The sequence below is a fragment of the Talpa occidentalis genome, unplaced genomic scaffold (genome assembly GCF_014898055.3).
Source record: "Talpa occidentalis isolate TD23 unplaced genomic scaffold, MPIMG_talOcc4v2.1, whole genome shotgun sequence".
Taxonomy (NCBI): Eukaryota; Metazoa; Chordata; class Mammalia; order Eulipotyphla; family Talpidae; genus Talpa; species Talpa occidentalis.
The window spans coordinates 41969643-41989188 of NW_026555331.1; the positions used below are offsets into that span (position 1 = coordinate 41969643).

Here is a 19546-nt window from a genome sequence, read left to right on the forward strand (position 1 = left end):
TTATAGCTGTCCTTTATATGCTTTTTATTATAAGCTCATTTTGCACTGAACATATATTACCTAAGATGAGTGTTTCCTGCAAATGTTATTGAAGCAGAAGTGGCATATTGAATAATTCTTCTAATCCTCATTGATTTGCTTTGCACTTCGTCAATTATTATTATCTGTATGAACAAGGCTTATTGTTGTGTTTCTATTGTATCTTCACGGACTAATGTGCCATTTCTTACCATAAATGATACATTTGTAGAAGAGACAGTCTTCCTCCTAATTACTATTCTTCAGAATTTTCTTTCATAGTCTCACTAGATGAGAAATATCGACATTTTCCAACACTGTAATTCCTCACTTCCCAAAGTCAACTTGTCATTCTGCCCCCTTCATGAAGTCTGTGGCTAAAGTACATGACTAAATAATTGTTAAATATATTTTTACAAATTACGTTGGTCCTTAAAATGCTGGTGTCCAGGTTGGACAAAACTAGGTTAGTAACTACATTTATAGAATTCTGTCTGTGTGACTTTTGTAAACATATTTTCTGTTACCATCATGAATGAGAAACTTCATGGCTAAACAAAGAAGTCTGTGGTATAGCTATTTCCCTCACAATACCTCCATTGCTGTCTTTTTGGGAATTTCATATCACAGATATCACAGAGAAAACTAGCTAACTATTTCCTCTCTTAAAGTTAGCTTTTTTTTTTAATTTAAAGAGGGAACTATTGATACCTATAATTCTACCTGTTGGTATTTTTCCAAAAAAAGGCAAAAACTCTAGTTTTCAGGGCTATATGCACTCCTATATTCATTGCAGCACTATTTCCAATAGCCAAGTTATGGAAACAAACCTATGTGCACAATGATTTTATGGAGCTGAGTGGACTAAGAATATGTATATACACACGATAGAATACCATTCAGCTATAAAAAATTGAAATATTGCCATTTTTGTCATTCAGATTTTTAAAACCTTATTAAATATCAATGTATTATATTGTGTCTATCATTGCTTCATGTTCTGTAAGATTGTTTGGTGGGACTACCTATTATACACAGATAAAACTCAAAGGACTATTCTCCATATTTTGCTACTTTACTTTCCTCTATTTTACTCAAGGAATCTTTATCAACTTTTCTCCCTAATATCACTTTTTTTTTTCACCTGTAGTATTAAATCCATCAGTTACTCTTTCCAATGTGATACTGTGTTGAATCTGGAGTTTTGCTAAAGAGTTAGTGGATACTTTCTAGGCTAACCTCTTCTTATTTTAACTTACTAATGTAGAGGTACTGTACTGAGGACTAGTGAGCTAAGTTAATATATATTTTCTGTATTATTCTTCAGTATCTAGAATTAAGTCTTTGGCTTTTAAAAAAGAAACTGATGATGATCTAAGTAACAAAATATTTTTCTTTATTTTTTAGTATGACTTCTTAGAAGTGAAATCTATGGGTGGGAGACTATGAAATTTAAATATTTAACTGTTTTTTCATGCACTGCCTAGTTGTCTTTTGAAAGAATTGTTTACTTTTTAATAAATCTATTTTTTACTTTTAAAATTGAGAAAAATTAGCATGTCACATAGTCATTTTATGTAACCAACATAATATTTGATATATTTATGTATTATAAAATAATTATCAGAATAGATTGAGTTACTATCTTTCACAACACAGTCACAAAATTTTTTTCTTGTGATTAAAACTTTTAAGATCTACTCTTGGTAACTTTCAAACATACAACATTGTATTATCAATTGTAATCACTATGCTGTACATTATATCCCCAGGATTTATTTATCTTATAACTGGAAGTTTGTAACTGTTGATTATCTATTCATTCTGGGTAGAATTAAATCTTATTCTGAGGAATGAGTCCCTTAGAACTCTTAGAATATTGTGCTGCTTACTTGTACTGAAGAATTTTTTCTTAAGCTTCCATGTTTTCCTCCCTCATTAATTCTTTTCTGTTTTGAATAAGTTAATATTCAGTATTTGCATTGTTATAACTACATAAATATTATTTACAGTTAAGCAATATACTGAGCAATGATTACATTTCCCTTTTGTACATATTGTCCTTTTCTTGGTATTTATAATGGCCTCATTTTTCCATTCTTCCTGGAGTTCTCCATTGTACTGCTGCGACCCAATCTGCCTGTCTCTAGGTCTGCTACAAAGCTACCTAGAGTGACTTGGGGCCTTGCTATTCTTTTGGATCTCCCCCTTTTATTTTGGATTATTCAATGATTTAGTGAAACAAGTTTCAGAAGATTTCTTAAAGCGAGTTTGCTAATCCTGAGATTTCTGAAAATACAGCCTATTCATATCATTAATGGGTTCTATTATTTGTAAAGCTTATTTGTACCTCCAAACCAATCAATACTCACAGAGTTTCCAAGTCATTAACGGGCATGCAAGGGTGGTAAAAATGTTGAGTCTCTGAAGCAGCACATTCCCATTTGAGATGGAAATAAGTGATGCTGTGCCTTTCGGTTTCAGCTCTTATATTATTAACAAGCTTTTTTTCATGGTCTATTTAGTGCCATGGTTTTTGTACTTTTGTGGGTTTTGTTGGTGATTTTGCTATTTTGAATGGCCTCTAATCATAGCGCTGATATGCTGTCCACCATTACTAAACACTAGAAGGCTGCGATGTGCCTTAAGAATAAAATACGTGTGTTAGATGATCTTCCTGCAGGCAATAACAGTGTTGTTGGCTGTGAGTTCAACAGCATAAATAAATCAACCATCTATATAAAATAAACTGTCTTTTAACAAACACATACATTAACAAAGGCTGTGGGTTGTGTAGTTAAAAATGCAGTGACCAGAAGCAGACAGGAACCTAACTCTGTATTTACCTTAGGAGTAATGGTTCAGAATTTGCTAATGCAGTGGGTGCTATGACTTTACTATAAGTACTGCCAATAGCAAGAGTCAACTGTATCTTTGCCTATTTTCATCCTCGATGGATAGCTTATTTGGTGTTATTAACAATCTGAATTTTCGGATTGGACGTCATTTTCTCTTGGAATTTTGAAGGCATATTCTATTGTAAACAAGTTTCTAATGTGACAAATTTGTTGTCATTCTGTGTCTGAGTCTATGTAACTTTTATTCCTTTATTTGTAGGTTTATGTACAAATCTTTGTATCTATAGTAATTAATCTCTCTTAGTTTTGTTCGTCTTTCATTTATTGTGTTAAGCATCTTTCTATTTGGAAACTTTTATCTTTCAGTTAAGGACACTTTCTTGTATTACTTATTTGATAACGTCCTCTATTTTCTCCTTGTGAAACAACTATTGCTATATATTAAACTCCCAGAGTAAGTTTGTAATGATTTTTAAATTTCCCTTTACTACTTTATATCTTTTTGATCTTTTAAGTTCATATTGCCAACTTTTATTAAATTTCTCATTTCTGCTTTAATGTTTTCAATTTTATTATTGAAAGTATTTTTTATTATTGATATTTTTATGTTATCTATTGGTTTTAATAATATATTTTTTCACATAGATACAATAGAGATATTAACTACTGGATTTTAGGGTTTTTGTTTAGTTTAGTTTCTCCATTTCCTTTCTTTCTGTGCAATTCTGAATTTCTTTGGGGTTTTATTTCTTACATGCTTGAATATTTTCTGAAATATCTAGTAATCTTTTGCTGCTTGTTCATAATTCAGAGCAAGGCACTAAAAACCTGGCTGGAAGTGGTGTGTGGATGTGTGCACACATGCATGTACACAGGCTTGAGTTCAACTGCATGCATGCACATGTCCAGGCCTGGTTGACTGATGGCTTTGATTGGAGTGTGATAGGGTGAGTTGTAGGGGTTTATTGAGATGATAAATGTCAATATGTATAGGTCTTCTGGTATTGTTAATTTCCCCAGAGAGGATAAACTTCCAACTCTTAAATAAGGAGAAGTTTCATCCTGGTTTAATATTAAAAATAATGGCATTTTGGGTTAGTCTAATTTCTCCATAGACCATTAAGACATGGTGCATAGCAAAGGGGGTAGTTGAGACCTAGATCAGAGGACATGAATTTCTTTTAGAAGGAATACATAGTTTTTATTGTGCTAACATTGGCTTACAACACTGCATATGATTTAGAGGTGTAGGATCACACCCTTCAGGCGTCTGTTACTACACCACACCCATCTCCAAGGCACCATAATCCTCCACCGTTATCCACAGAGGGAAACATCAAATGAAGAAAAAAGAGGTTGAAGAAAGTAGGAGAGGAGAGAGAAATGGGGGAGAAAGTCAAAGTATGGAGAGAGAAAGGCAGAGGAGACTGAGGAGTGTAGAATAAGAGTAAGAGGGAGAATAAGAAGGAAGGAGAGGAGGAGAGAGAGAAAAACAAAGAAAGAGAGAGAGACATAAGAAGAGGGGGAAATGGGAAAGTGGAGTTAAGGAAAGGTTGAGACATTGTCAGAGCTTTCCAGTCTTCCTTCATGGGGCCATTATATCATTTTTTGTTATGTCACTCACTCTTCTGAGACACCCCTTGGTGCAGCAAAATGTTACTACTAGCAATTTCCAGAATGGGAAATAGACTGCCTCACTGTGTCCCATCATGTAGCAACATCATGCACTTTTATTCGTAACTTACCTTTCAAAAGTTATCATGTAATACATTCCGGATTTTTTGGTTTATTTTTATTTTAATTTCTTTAGCTGATGCAAGCAATGCTTTGTTTTAAAGATACCAGCTTAATTGTGTTCTCTTCCTCAATATACAATAATACATGTGAAGGCAGAGACAGTCTTTTTCATTGCCTAATTTATTGTGGTGAAGGTGCAGGTTTTAATTTGACAATTTTCAATCCATTGCAGGTCATTAGTTTTGAAAATATGAAACCATACACTTAGATATCACAGTAGTATCAAATGCGATGTAAGTTTCTAAATATTTATTCTTTCTATACTTTACCAGTCACAGACTGGCCAAAAGTTTGGATTTGTACTGTTTTACTGAATCCACTAAGTAACTATCCACTAAGTAACTATTTACTGAATCCACTAAGTAACTATCATGTTTTCCACCTAGAAATATGAAAGGAATTTTGCACTGTATAGTATGGAATTGATGTTTCAGAAATATAAAGATCTAGGAAATGGAGTCTGGATTAGAGTGAAATGACATCATGACATTCATTTTTGTTTTTCAGCCCTTTGAAGGTTTAAATGTTAAGCAATTAACAATGCTTTCATTGAATAATGTGAATTGCAGGGCTTTTCAACATATTGGATAAATAACTCTAACTCTGCACTACCCTTCATCTGTCATTGTCAAAAATAAATGTCTATATACTTTTTAAAATTCTCCAGCAATAATGATTTGCTGCTGTGATCTTTGTAATATAGAAGGGAAACTCAATATTCAATCACAGTAATAGAAAATCATTCCTGTCTAGTAGGCTGATTTAGAATATCAGTTGACATTATTATTACTACATAATATTTTGCTCACACACAGTATCCTTCAAATTATGAATTGATAAACTTAATGAAATTGGACAGCTGTTCATTGCACAAAGGACAGCAATGTTATCAAAATCTTTCTCCAAAGCTTCAAACCAGAATCTAGTGACTGAAGAAAATTAAGAATGAATGCTTCAATTTATTGGGTAGCCCTGTAATCTGTGACTGGGTATTTTACATGGATATTTGGAATTGTTAGTCTGCCATATGCCTAGTGAGATTAAAGTTGACAACTAAAAACCCATGATTTAGGAACATATTTTAAGATGACTTCTCTAGAGAGCTTTACTTTTTGAAAGGCTTTCAAGATTGTTAATATCTAATCAGACTACAACATACACTTCATTGAAATAACTCCTGGTTGATATGAAAATTCAGCCAATGTCTGGGAGCAATGTTTCATCAAGTATTTCATTTTTTATATGCTTTTCAATAAAGCCACATGGAAGCTATGTCCAGGACTGCCTACCTACTGTTGAGCCAAACCACGGGCACTACTATGTCATTTTGAAGTTGAACATGGTTTGCAGGTTATAATGGCAAGTTCTAAAAGTGATCTAGTAAAAATTTCACCAAAGAAATAATAAGGTTTCCAAATAACACAAAATCTTTGGTGGTTGATTTTTCATTTTAATATAAATCTTAGTTGGCTCTCCATATATAGCTACTGAATCCATTTTGTTTTCCTGATAAGCTCTTAAATTGTAAATGATACTGGCTTTTGTTATTATTTGGCTGATATTGATTGTACTGTGATAACTGATTTGTTTTACAAAGTAGAAATCTTCTGAATCAAAAAGTGTTCTGTAATTAGAATATGTCATTAAAAGTGCTGAACAGGTCACATTTTGTGATTGATGAGATAAAGATCAGTCATTTTTGGTTGTATGAACAGAACTTAATTGAGAAGGCAGGCTTTAAGACTTTTGCCAGCACTTTTATAATGCAAATATGAGATTCACAATACCTCTAAAAGCAATAAATAACTTTTTAGTACACAATTGTTTTCTTGAACAATTAAGGGTATTGTTTTTATGTTCATGATGATTTAAATGAACATGAAACTCAGAAAACAGGATGAAGTGTTAATATGCATGAAATAGGCAGGTCTTTATTCAAAGGCCCCAGGCATTGGCTTCCATTCCAAAATGTTACCATCTCTTGTGTGTCTTCATGGAAATCAAATCATATTTCTGCATCTCACTTTTCCAGTATTAACAGTTATCTATTTTCTCCATATTTTAGTCAGAAGAGATTCATTGAACAGCAGAAAATAAAGGCTAGTCAATATTTTGAACCCTCTAAGAAGAGTGTTGTTTTTACTGTCAGGAAATTATTCAGATAATCCAGTTGGATTCAATGGGAAAATCAGTTTTAGGTGTATTTTATGGAGTTAAAAAAGGAGAAAGGATTCATTCTTTTCAAGTTGGCTTAATTACTTTCCTTTCAGGTGGATTGATTTTAAATGAATGAAATCAAAGTACTTATTCTGTTTACTTACTTCCAGTAAGTAATATTTACAGGACATATTTTTAAAGTATATGAGAGTGAGACCTGAGCCACGAGGTCTACTGTAATTTAAAATATATTCAATAAATATATCTTTTATCAGTAAAACTACATGCTTACCCTTTCCAGTATTGCTTTTTATTTTTAAAAAACACATGTGCTTTGAAAACATTGCTGGTGTCAACAAGGAAATAGTGGTTGTTATGTGAACTAATATACCTATCAAAGCTTTGATTATTCTAAATTTGATTCCATGACATGATTCAAAACGAGCTTCTCATGACTAAGACTTTATATGTGTCAAGTTTAGTTATTTATTTTCTTATGAAAGGTTATTTGATGTCTATAAATTAGTTTGGTTAATTTAGAACTGTGTAAAATGAAGTGATCACAAGTCCTTTGAAAGTTTTAAAAGGACTTCTCATTAGACTTGCCTTTTAAAATAATTGAGTGGTGAGGATTACTATGGCCAAGAGTTTTGAGGGTACTATTAGTTATTTGGCCAATATTATTTAAGTAACAATTTCATCAACATTTATCTTAAATAGGCATATAGCCTGTATATCAGGTTTATCAGGTTGAATGGATTTAGTGATTGAATTGGTGCTTCCTCTCTTTCATGTGTGTGTGTGTATGTGGGTACAATCTGTTCAAGTGATAGATTGATTTTTAAATGTCTTAATTTAATATGATCAAAGATCTCATCCAAATTGTGAGGGGGAGGTTGTCTATGATATATAATGATACCAATTCTCAAAGTAAACGTGATATGATCAAACTGTGACATTAGGCTTAATAAGACATTTTATTATATGAATGAAGTAGATAGCAGTGGAAGTGCTGATAACACTCTTTTGAAATATCATCAGCTATAAAATCCTGCATCACTGCTTTCTTTATAAGCAGAACTTAAATAAATCTACTTAATGATCCTATGTATTTTCTTCCCTCCAAGTAATACTATATTTCTGCCTGCTATAATGTGCAATTACTTCCTTTTCCCTGAGGAGAACATTTCACTGAAGAAATAAACGCGGTTTTCAGTCACAATCAGCTACTCTGTTGCCCAAGACATTTTTTAATTTTGAGGACTGGGGAAGACTGTTTATGATGACTCCACTGTATTTTATTATTGAAGAGTAATGTATCCTTGCTTCTTAAAAATGCATCCTGGAACCCACGTGTTGATGGCATCACTATCAAAATAGATACATACATGATTGATTACCCAATTTATTGGTGATATTGTGTATGCCATCATAGTGCAGTTTAAATGATTTTGACAAGCACAGAAGAGTGTCATTGACAGGTGCAGAAATAAATGGTGGGTTTAAGCTTTCAAATGTTTTTACAGCATTTCACTGAGTGGCAGGTTGATAAATTAAAATTACAGTTGTAGCATCAGGTCTGAAAGCACAACTGCTTTAGATGACAAAAATAACGCTGAGAAAACTTTGTGTACTCTCCAGAGAAGTAGCCTGGAGGGCCATGGAAAAAAATGGAACAAGTACAGTTGCTAAAGGAATCATTCATTTTGTGGTAGCATTGTCTGAGTCTAATAAAATAAAAAAATAGATTTTTAGCAGAGGAAAATTGGCTTTATCCCCTTAGCCTCTTTTCCCTGCAGACACAGAGAAAATTGAAACCAGACCATCAAAAGATAGGAATTGAATTGGCCACTGGTGATTCCATGAAGTCAGAGGGGCATATTTAAAGCTTAGGGATAATTTCTTGTTAACCTTCCCTTAGTATTGACACTGTACTGAGTTTTAGTTTATCATACTGTCTGTCACCAACTGAGAAACCTCTAAGACATAACCCCAATTACTCACTTTCTAATATTCCTAAAGAAAATATTTTCATGGGGTGTTTCTATTCTTTTATTTCTTTCAGAGATATTATTTTTTGACAAATGAAACTTGTATATATTTAAGGTACACAACGTCCAGTTTGGATATACATTCATATTCTAAAATGATATTCACAGTCAAGCTAATGAAAATATCCACCACCTCACAGTTACCTTTTCTTGTGGTGACGAAATTTAAGAGAGCTATTTTTAAAGAAAATTTAAAAAACACAAGGGTATTATTAACTATTGTTGTATTACTGTATGTTAGTTTCCCAGAAATTATTCATCTTGCATAACTGAAACTGCCTTCTCAACTCCTCCACATTTCTGCAACTAATCTCTGTTTATGAGTTCAGCTACTTTAGCTTTAACATAGAAATGAGATCAGGCAGTATTTGTCTTGCCTTTCTGTGTTTGGCCTATTTTATTAAACACAATGTCCTTCAGGTTCTCCCATATTGTCATAATTGGCAAGTTTGCATCCGTTTTCTTATTTATTTTTGATTATTGAAGAAGTTTTAACAGTAAAATATTGGACTAATCATCCTGTGACAGTGAGATATTTAAATAAATAGCAGTACAATGCAAACAGGGGATACATGGCAATATATCATTTGTAGGAGTTAGGTTTGACTTAACAAAAACTATATTTGATGACTAATTCCTCAAGTGAATATCAAATGGAGTTGGCATATGCTTAGGAATCCACCTTTGAATATAGGGAATCACACTACAAGTAAGATTGATATCTTTTTAAAGGCTGTATAATATTCCATTGTGTATGCATAGTCATATTTTGCTTAATGGTGTTTTGATCAATGATAGATCACATATATCATGGTGGTTCTGACAGGTGACAGAATAGACAATATAGGTGTATAGTAAGCTAAACCATCTAGTCTTGTGTAATTACTCTCAATGACATACACAATGTCATAACCTAACTGTGCATTTCTTAGAATACATCCCTATTATTAACTAATGCATTACTGTACATTGGACATATATATGTAGTGTGTGTACAATATATTACATTTTCTCTATCCATTCATCTCTCAGTGAATAATTAGGTAGTTTTCATATCTTGGCTATTGTGAATAATCTGCAATGAACATGAAGCTGCAGATATCTCTCTGAGATACTTATTTCATTTCCTATGTGTGTGTGTGTGTGTGTGTATACACATGAATATATATAAATATATCTATAACTATATCTATATCTCTAGAAGTATGATTTCAGGATTACATGGTAATTCTATTTTTAATGTTTTGAGGAATCTACTTAGTATTTTCTATAGTAGCTACACTGATTTGCATCCTTACCAACAGTGTATAAGAGTTTCTTTTTTTCCAACATCAGTGTCAGCATATGTAGCATATGTTACCTTTTGTCTTTTTGCTAATAGCCATCCTAATGGATGTGAGGTGATTTTATTCTACTCATGTCCACGTGTCTTTCTAAATTATGCCTGAACTATTCCAATGGCTTTAGAAGTGACTCTACTATGTCCTCACTTAGGTATTCATTATTCTTCAGTTACAACAGAATAGGACAAGCAATAATCATATTTTATCCAACAACACTGCTGAATCCATAGAAGAAAAAGGAATTGTGCATTAGGATAATTTTTTACTTTCACTTGCCAATCTCTTCATTTTTCTGTCTTTTCATGGACTTTCAAGCTCGTTACTGGGATGTCTGATATGCTTTGTTTCGTCTCCTCTCTGCTGGCACTCTTCTAATTAATATTCCCAGGAATCCTATTAATATCTTTCTATTGAATTCTTACCTCACCTTGAGGATAAACTCAGGCCTTACTTTTGTCTTGAAATTTTCCCAGCAATCTGTCAATTAACTTCTTAATTTCTAAGTTAAGACACTTAATTCCCACATGATTGGTAAACACCAATCATATTTCAGGAGTCATAATTCTGGTTTTGATTCTACTAACCCTCCCTAAATTGGTATTGTTTTCCATTTATTATGATCCCATTATTAAAGTTTTTAATATTGTACTTTATATTTTATACAAATCTAAGTACATTCCAGAACTGTCATCATGCTACTATTTTACAATTTTCATGTCTATCTTCCTCAAAGATCTCCCAAGTTGGGCAGCCCAATACTGTGTTGAGTTCACCTTCTTTTGAACCTTTGTTCCCAGATTCAATCCATTATGACCCTTCTAAAATATTCAGACCTGTAATCAATTAGTTGGAATTTCTGTAATTTAGTAGGACTTAAACACATTTGTACAGGTGAGAACATATACATCCAAAACACAGTGTTGTAAAACGATGTTACTTCAATAAAAATAATTTTAAAAATATATTACAACAAGAAAGCCACCCTCAGGAACATCAACCTTATATATGTGAATCCTCAGAAACCTAGGTCATGACCTCCTTGCCTCCAAATTATAGTGCTAGCTTGTGCAAAGTCTAATTTAATATGTTGGCTTGTGTTTAAAAAGAAAGAAGACATAAAAAAAAACTACAACGTAATTTAACTGCTGCATGGAATATTGATAATAATTCATATTTATTTTCTATTTACTATGTGCCAGACACCATTCTAAGCACTTCTCAAGATTATCTCATTCACGACAGCCCTAAGAGATCGTTATTAACTCAGGTGATAAATGGAGGCTCAGAGAAGCTAAACAAATTTCCCCAGACACTTAGCTAAAGTGAAAGAATGGATTTCAAATCAAGGAAATAAAATTACAGAACTTAGGCTATTAAAATGGATAGCTAATAGTACAATAGTGTATAACATCTATTAGTAATTATAAATTTTCATAAACCTGGATGAAAGTGAAATAGTGTGAGCCTTTGACCTAAAAAGAGTAGCAATGTTTAATAACATCTTTACAGCAACAGCAGAAGTATAATGAAGAGTCAAATTCAGTTCCAGAACTGAAAAAAAAGGGCTGAGGTGTTCCAGAAGGAAAGGTATTAAACAAAGTGCAGCTGTGAGCAGGTAGGTGCTGCAGCAGTGTATGATACAGGGTGAGCTTTATTGCTCCTTCAGTGTTCTTTCCTCATTTGACCTTAGAATAGATCCAGTACATCTTCGGGAGTGCAAGAGATTCTGCTGGGCCATGATCTGCTTACTCACAGAATCAGTGCCTCAATAATGATAAATAAAATAAATGATACCTTTTGTATTTTCATTCTTGATGTGATTTTTTTTTAATAACTTCTGATCAAATTTGGGAAGTAATACAGTCTAAATTATATCACTGTAATTTTTAACTTATTCTGAGTTATTCAAATTATTTTGCTACAGTGAAAAATCCTGAAAACAATTTTTGCCCCTACAATAAATAAAACTACTTATGCAAAAATTCATTAACTAAAAACTGAAATGAATTAAAGCTTCAATTCCAAAATACAACAGATTCACATTAAAGGTTTTCTTAAAAAGTCTAACTTCATGCTGGAGAGGTAAAAGAAATAATTCACATAGAAAATTTCATTCAGTGCCTTGAGTATATTTTTGAAGTGGCTGAGTGTCGGCAATGTCAACATCATATGTACTTGAGAAGGACTCATGCATTCTCTTGATATGTCTTTACATTGTGAATCTCAAACATCAAATGAATATGTTTGTTTCTCCTCATTTTTTTTTCATTAAAAAGTTGTAAAAATCTTTTCAAGGGAAAACTGATTTTAAATTCAGATTTATATCTTAGAACCTTAATTGAGAGGATCACTTATTGTTGTTCAATATTCTAAAAGCAAACTAGATGCCTGTTTTTTTCCCAGCTTATTTCCAATATCAGAATCGATCTGATGGCACACAAAAGAATGCGTTTTCAGGAGTTTTCTTAATTGCTCTAAAATGTAATGTGTCAGGATGAGTACCCTATTAGCCTTTCCTTCTTCTTTAGCTACTAAGTTTAAGCTTCCTGCTAAAAAACAAGGTGCTTAACTATTTCTTACTCTTAGGTAAAATGGGAAGGAATTTTAATTTTTAAATCTGGTCCTTTTCAATTTTTAATCTATAATAAACATTTTATATCATATAGATATTAAATTTATATATAACTATGAATTTATATGTAACATATCTATAATAATTTATATTAAATATACTTTAAAATATTTAATAAATATTAGATATTAAATTATATTGTTTAATACTTTAAATTTTAAAATATAATTTCAGTTTTAGGTCTAAGACAATATCAGAATGAGATTTTCTCTATCTTAGCGCAGGCAGAGTACTCCTGTGACCATGAAGATTTCTGTGGCACATTTTCTGGTCTCTTTCCACCTATTCTGGCCTCTGATGGGTGAATTACAAGACAGTTCTATATCAATGACCACCTCTCTCTTATGCATCCGAAATGAAGAGAGACTATGAAAAGTTACATTTCAAAGATTTTCTAAAGAGCCTCCAGAGTCCACACATATTTATAAGGAAAACCTGGGTAGGACAGGGGAGGATGCAAGCCAAAACACAGACAGTGGTTTCCAGGCCTGGCTGGTATCTGAATGGCAGAGATAGCCTTGGAAAGTGTTACATCTACGGACCAGTCCTGAATGAATGGAATCAGTTGCTGGTAAGCCTTCATACATTATCCCAGGCTAAAATTTATTTTTTTAATAAAATAAAATTTATTTCATTTTTCCTAATGACATTACTTTATAAATTACTTAGTGATGCATATGAAAGAACATTCCTCTTATATAAGCATATAGTTGAGGAGCTGAGATCTGAGATTTTATCTAACTTGCTTTTATAATTCCCTTCTCTATCTCCATAAGTAAATCTTTCCTTGTATTATAACTTTCTTTTACAATTTTTTTCCATTAGTATAATCAGACTGAGTTTATGTTGCAATATTCAGAAAATTTAATTTCATATTTAGTGTAGCACATTTATCAAAGAGAAAGGTGAATATTAAACATTTGTTAATACTTCTTTCCATTAAGAAAATCTAATAATTACTGGTGTTCATCATTAAAATATAAAACAAGATCTATACTCGCTTGATAGCTCATTCTAGTCACAATTTTTATTTTTTTTCCTCTATTATAAAACATGTGACTCAAAACACAGACTGTGAAAGTGGTACTTTATTTTCTAAACTATTTCAGAATGTCCTGATTAATGGTTTAGAGCAATATACAAGCATATACCTTCTAGAACTGCAATAATAGCTAAGATTTATGAGCAATTCCTATGTGCCAAGAACAGAACTAAATGCTTGTTCTAAATTATCTTATTTAATCTGCATTGCACATTTAAGCCTATGAAACTTGGGAGTTTAAGTAACTGCCTAGACTAATAGAGCTAGCTTGTAAATATAAGAGGCTGAGAGGGTAGAGGCAACTTATAGAATTACATATGCACAAGTACCTTAAGATCTTGGCAGGCAGTATTTAGCACTGAGCTATTCATTAATATGATTCATACTTTTTTTTATTAAACATAGAGTTAACATTTATGTAGATAAGATATGTAGGTTCTTAGAACATTAATGTCACATATTCATATGTGAACTGGTACTATAGACCACACACCATCCATTCATTCTCTTCAGCAAGTGACTATGAATTAAAAGTGGCAAATTGTTCTCATGGTAGAACTCCCTATTGCCCGGTTGGCTTGTACCAGTCCATTGGGTTCACTATCACTCTACCGTCTTATTGAACTGGATCAGGAGAGAGGTGTACATACTTTGGACAACGGAGAATGGAGACATTTAGCTATCAGAACCATTTGTGTTGCATATTTCACCCCATTTTACTTATGACATTCCTAAGGAAGAGCAAAATTTTCTTAGCACTATGCCAATTTTCCTATTTTGAGCATTTACTGAATGTTATATCATTCAGTAATGATATGACAGTAATTCATTTATGGGAAATTTTCCTTGGGACTCTAATAATGAATGCTAAACTCCTGATAAATTAAAAACAAAGATGACTTAGGGCCTGCTTTTGTAAGACAGAGGTAAACAATAAAAAGAGGATTACATCTCAAAGTATAGGAAATGCTGCAGAGAAACTGCATTAAGTGAGGCATGAAGAGAAGCTATTTCAGCCCTTTTGACTGGAGGGGAGGACACATATGCATTCAAGATAAAAGATTTCTTCAGGCTTAAAGATTTTTAACAATAGGAGTTGATGATCAATGACAGAAAGAAGCATGTTCTAATGATTTTTTGGGACCAGATCATCTTGACTTTTCATTTTTCATGAAGTCCTCCAATAAATGCATCTACTCCGTTTTTCTCTCCCAGCATCCTAAACAATTATTTTGATTCCAGTGTTCAATGACTTTATGAAATACTTTTCTGAATAGTAAAAGGGGAAAGTGAATCACGCTGCTCGATGAGTGACAGCAATATTCAAGGGTTACAAATAAAGTAATAAAAGAAAATTCACGTGATCACTTAAAAATCTAACCCAAGCCTATGTCTCTGGCTAATAGGCATGAATATAGTGGTATTTCTTGTAAGCTTGACCTCTCATCTTCCAACATATTTTGATATTTGATATCAACCATAATGCTGAACATGCAAAATTCCTTAAGATATCTTAATATATCAGTCAAAGAATAATTTAATAGATGAATTAAAAACAAATTTGCTGATTCTTAGTTTACTCTAAATGTCTAGAAATAGCATATTAGTATTCTTATGACCAACATATTATTATTAGAACACGTGTGGTGAGTCAGAATGATACCGTCAGAGGAAGAAAGTTGGGCCCACTTAATCTGCTTCAGGATTTCTCAATTTTGTGTTCAGAGAGGCAGCCCTAGTAAATGGAGTGGAAAAGTAAAAGTGAAATGATAGAAAAGGAAAAAAAATAGCTATAGATTGTGAAGACAGATTCAGAGAAAAAGGCAGAAGAAATACTGGAGTAGATTGAAAGGAAAGAATACAAAATGAAAAGACAGACTAGGAATAGTGACACTGGTTCAGAGGAATTTAACAAAGCAAGCTGAGCATATCTTTGCACTATGACAATGATTACTGCGCATCATTTTTGGCTTTATAAAGAATAAGGAATTTCATATATACCATTAGCTTAATTTCTGAAGTCACAGAACAGTGGAGAGAACATTTTAGTTAAGTTTCTATAAAATGTAGATAGCAATGTTGCTAAGAAATGAGGCATTCAGTGATATGTTATGACTTTTACTATGGGGTTACATGATTTGAAAATATGAACTTGGAAGGTCTTGTTAATTTGAATTAGAAACCAATTAAAAAATTCAGATTTAAAATATTTAGACATAGACTTACCCAACTGACAGGAAAGGCTCCTTTGATTCAAGTCTATGAAAAAAAGGTAAATATTAATTTTAATGTAATAATTTGCTGTACATTTAAAATTGCTTTTATATGAGTATGACAGCATTATTAAACTTATTTGGATGAAAATGCATGATGTAGAATCTACGAGGAGCTATAAATAAAATATTAAGATCTAATCTAGACAAATTCAAATTTTGGCTGGATTAATGCAGAGGCTAAATAAAATGAGAGACTAGGAATGGGAATGTAGCAGTTAAATGATACATTAAATAATATTTTTAGTCTAATTCTGATTTACACACTACTCTTCTTTTTTTACAGTAATTTGTTTGTAGATGTTTTAGTATATCCAGTAGTGAAGCAATTTATCATGCATTTGGTTATTTACTGGTTGAAAATTTATTTCCAGTAAATTTCTGTAATGAAGTGAGAAGCAGCAAGACCACTTGGGTCAGAATGGAGTCAAAACAGAGGTTCCTCCTGAACCTCTGTGATGCTTCTAACCAGGTCTTTTTTCTAACTCTTAACATATATATATATATATATATATATATATTAAAGATTTATTTATTTATGCACACAAGAGCTGGGGTATAGGCCAGAGGTTTGGGGGGTGGTGAGAGGAGTCACCAGAGACAGAGTGGGGAACAGATTGACCAAAGTACACTGCTAAGTGGAGCAGTGGATGAGTCAGGAAAGGTCTGCTGCGTCTTGTGGGTTGCTCCTGGCTGACCAGGGATCGAATTTGTGCCGCAGAGGCTGCAGACAGCCTTACAGGTTGCATCCCAACCCCTTGGGCAACCAGGGAGGCCCTAACTCTTAACATAGTAAAGGAGAATTCTAATCCCGAAACCTCTGGCTAGTTGTGATATCTTGGAGCTAGAAGGAATTATGCTCAGTGAAATAAGCCAGAAGGAAAAAGAAAAACATCAGATGGTTTCACTTATAGCAGGAATACAGGAGAACCAAATAAGACATCAGTGTAAAAAAAATAATAACAGTACAAAACACAACAAAGCAAAAACAGACAATTATAAATCAGAGACATACTGCAGGGGAGGAGGCAGGAGAGGGATCAGAGGGAGGGAGGGAGGGAGGAGCTCAGGGGACTGAGGTGATGGTGCACGGGTGCATTGGTGAAGGAAACTCTATGGGGACTACACCTGGAGGGGGTTGGGGGGAAGCAAATATTGTTTAAAAATGAACAGTGATGAAAAAAAAGAAAAAAATCAATTAATAAAAAAAAATTAAAAAAATACCTTCTGAAAAGTACTAGATAGTTTGTCTCCATCTTTACCACATTGCTCATCACTTTAACTATCTCCTTGAGATAATGGTTTACAATGGTGTTTGCACTTTGAAAGTACTGGATTCCCCACTCCGCTTTGGTGCTGTTACCATGGCTCCCACCACCAAAGCACTCATAGTCCACCACCTTAGCCCACTGTGCTCCTTCCTCAGTTTGTGACCTCTCTTCCTCTTTCCCTTCTCTTCCCCCTAATTCAGTTTTATAGTTTTCTTTCAAATACTAGTTTTGGGGGTTGGCTTTATCTGACTCTTTGTCTATATTCCACATATAAATAACAACATCCCAGTATTTTTTTCTCCTTCAGACTTATTTCACTTAGCATCATCCCTTCCAGATCCTTTTTACACTGCTGGTGGGAACATAAACTGGTTTAGGCCCTGTGGAGCAGTATGGATTTTTCTCAAAAGGTTGAAAATACATCTCCCGTATGACCCAACAATTCCTTCCTAGGTATCTATCTGAAGAACACAAATACACTAATTCAAAGGGATACTTGCACTTCCATGTTCATTGCAGCACTATTTATAACAACCTAAGTGCCCCCAAACAGACTAGTGGATTGCAAAGATGTGCTATATATACACAATGCAATGCCACTTGGTGGTCAAAAAAGATAAACTCATGCCATTTGCAGCAACATTTCAAAGTTTTTAAGATGAGATCAGATGGAGAGTTCTGACTGCTCTAATACAAACAGGAGTTTTTTAACTCTGGCCGACAGAACAAATCCTGTCCACCATCTGATTTTGCACAACTCACAAGCTAAGAGTGGTTTTTCATTCTTGAAATGGTTGGAAAATATCAAAATAAGAATATTTTGTGACATGTATAATTACATGAAATTCAAATTTCAGCTTCTGTAAATAAAATTTATTAGAACACAGACATCCTTATTCATTTGTGTATTGGTTAAGGTTGCTTTTTGCTGCTGTGCTGCAAGGTGAGTAGTTGCAACTATAAGGGCACAATCTGAAAATATTTACTATCAGGCTGTAAAGAACAAGTGTGTCAACACATGAAATACATTATTGGAAAGAACTGAAAACAAACTGGAAGAAGGAACTCTATTTTAAAATATATCAAGATAGTCTCCCAAACCTAGAAGTACAGAATAATTTAAATGCCTTTCTACATCACCAATTCAGTATCTGACTCTACTGACAGATTGGTTTCCATAAATGCTGTTTTCATGTCACACCCGTCTCAACAATTTCAGTAACAATAGGATGATGTTCAAACTTTTGAGCTTCTCATTGAAACATGCCTCACACTAGCTTTCTATGTTGTTCTTTATCACTTCTCTTATAACCATATTATTACAGGAAACTTATCTACGTAAAGCCCAACAAATCTGGTTGTTAAGCTTTGCTTGGTGTCTTTAAGCATTCTAGTTCTATGCCAGTATACTGTTTTTCCTCCTTACCCTATGCATGATCTATTGATCTTTTAAGTTTATCTCAAGTGCATGTCTTCATGAAGCCAATATTGACACCTTCATCTACAGGGACAGTCATGTCTTCCAATATCTATTGTCTCCAACACTATGAAAATAGTCTGAAGGCAAAAATCCTAGCTTAAAAGACTTAGCGTTTTTTTTTTTTTATGACTGATAAGAATATAAAACTTGAGTCTCTACTTAGACAAAAATTATCTGACAGTTCCATGTTCAGCCTTCTAATGGACCCAATTGGGAGGTACCTGCTGATGTTTTTTGAGTTCAAGGTAAAAGATGATCAATGCCCACTAGTCATTTTCAGACATTGAAGAAAAGCCCTAGGTACCAGGATTTCCAAGCATTTTTAGTGGTAAAGTAGAGCAGAAATCTTGTTGGAGAGCCACCCTCAGATTATCCAAACTCATGTGTTATCCTCAAAATGTTGAGAAACTGCAGAGGAAACATGACAACCAGCACAAATTGAATGATGCTTTGCTTTGTAACCAGCAGCTCCAATATGGAGTCAACTTCCCCAGTCTTGAGACCATCCAGTGATTCTTACACTTTTCTCATTAATTACATAGCAAACCTTATAGCTAACTCAAGGGACTGTTGTGAAGAAGACAAGATTTTGCATTTAGAGTAACTAGCACAGTTCACCCTCAG

General features: G+C 33.3%; 1 protein-coding gene across 16 annotated transcripts in view; it reads right to left on the reverse strand.

Annotated features, from left to right (window-relative positions):
* The window catches only part of RALYL (RALY RNA binding protein like), a 610187-nt gene that overhangs the window by 79586 nt on the left and 511055 nt on the right, over nucleotides 1–19546 (reverse strand). For all 16 annotated transcript variants that reach the window (XM_054692165.1, XM_054692167.1, XM_054692166.1 and 13 more), the window contains one exon: nucleotides 16125–16157. In XM_054692165.1, coding sequence (XP_054548140.1) covers nucleotides 16125–16157 — 33 coding nt within the window. The remainder of the gene's footprint in view (nucleotides 1–16124; nucleotides 16158–19546) is intronic.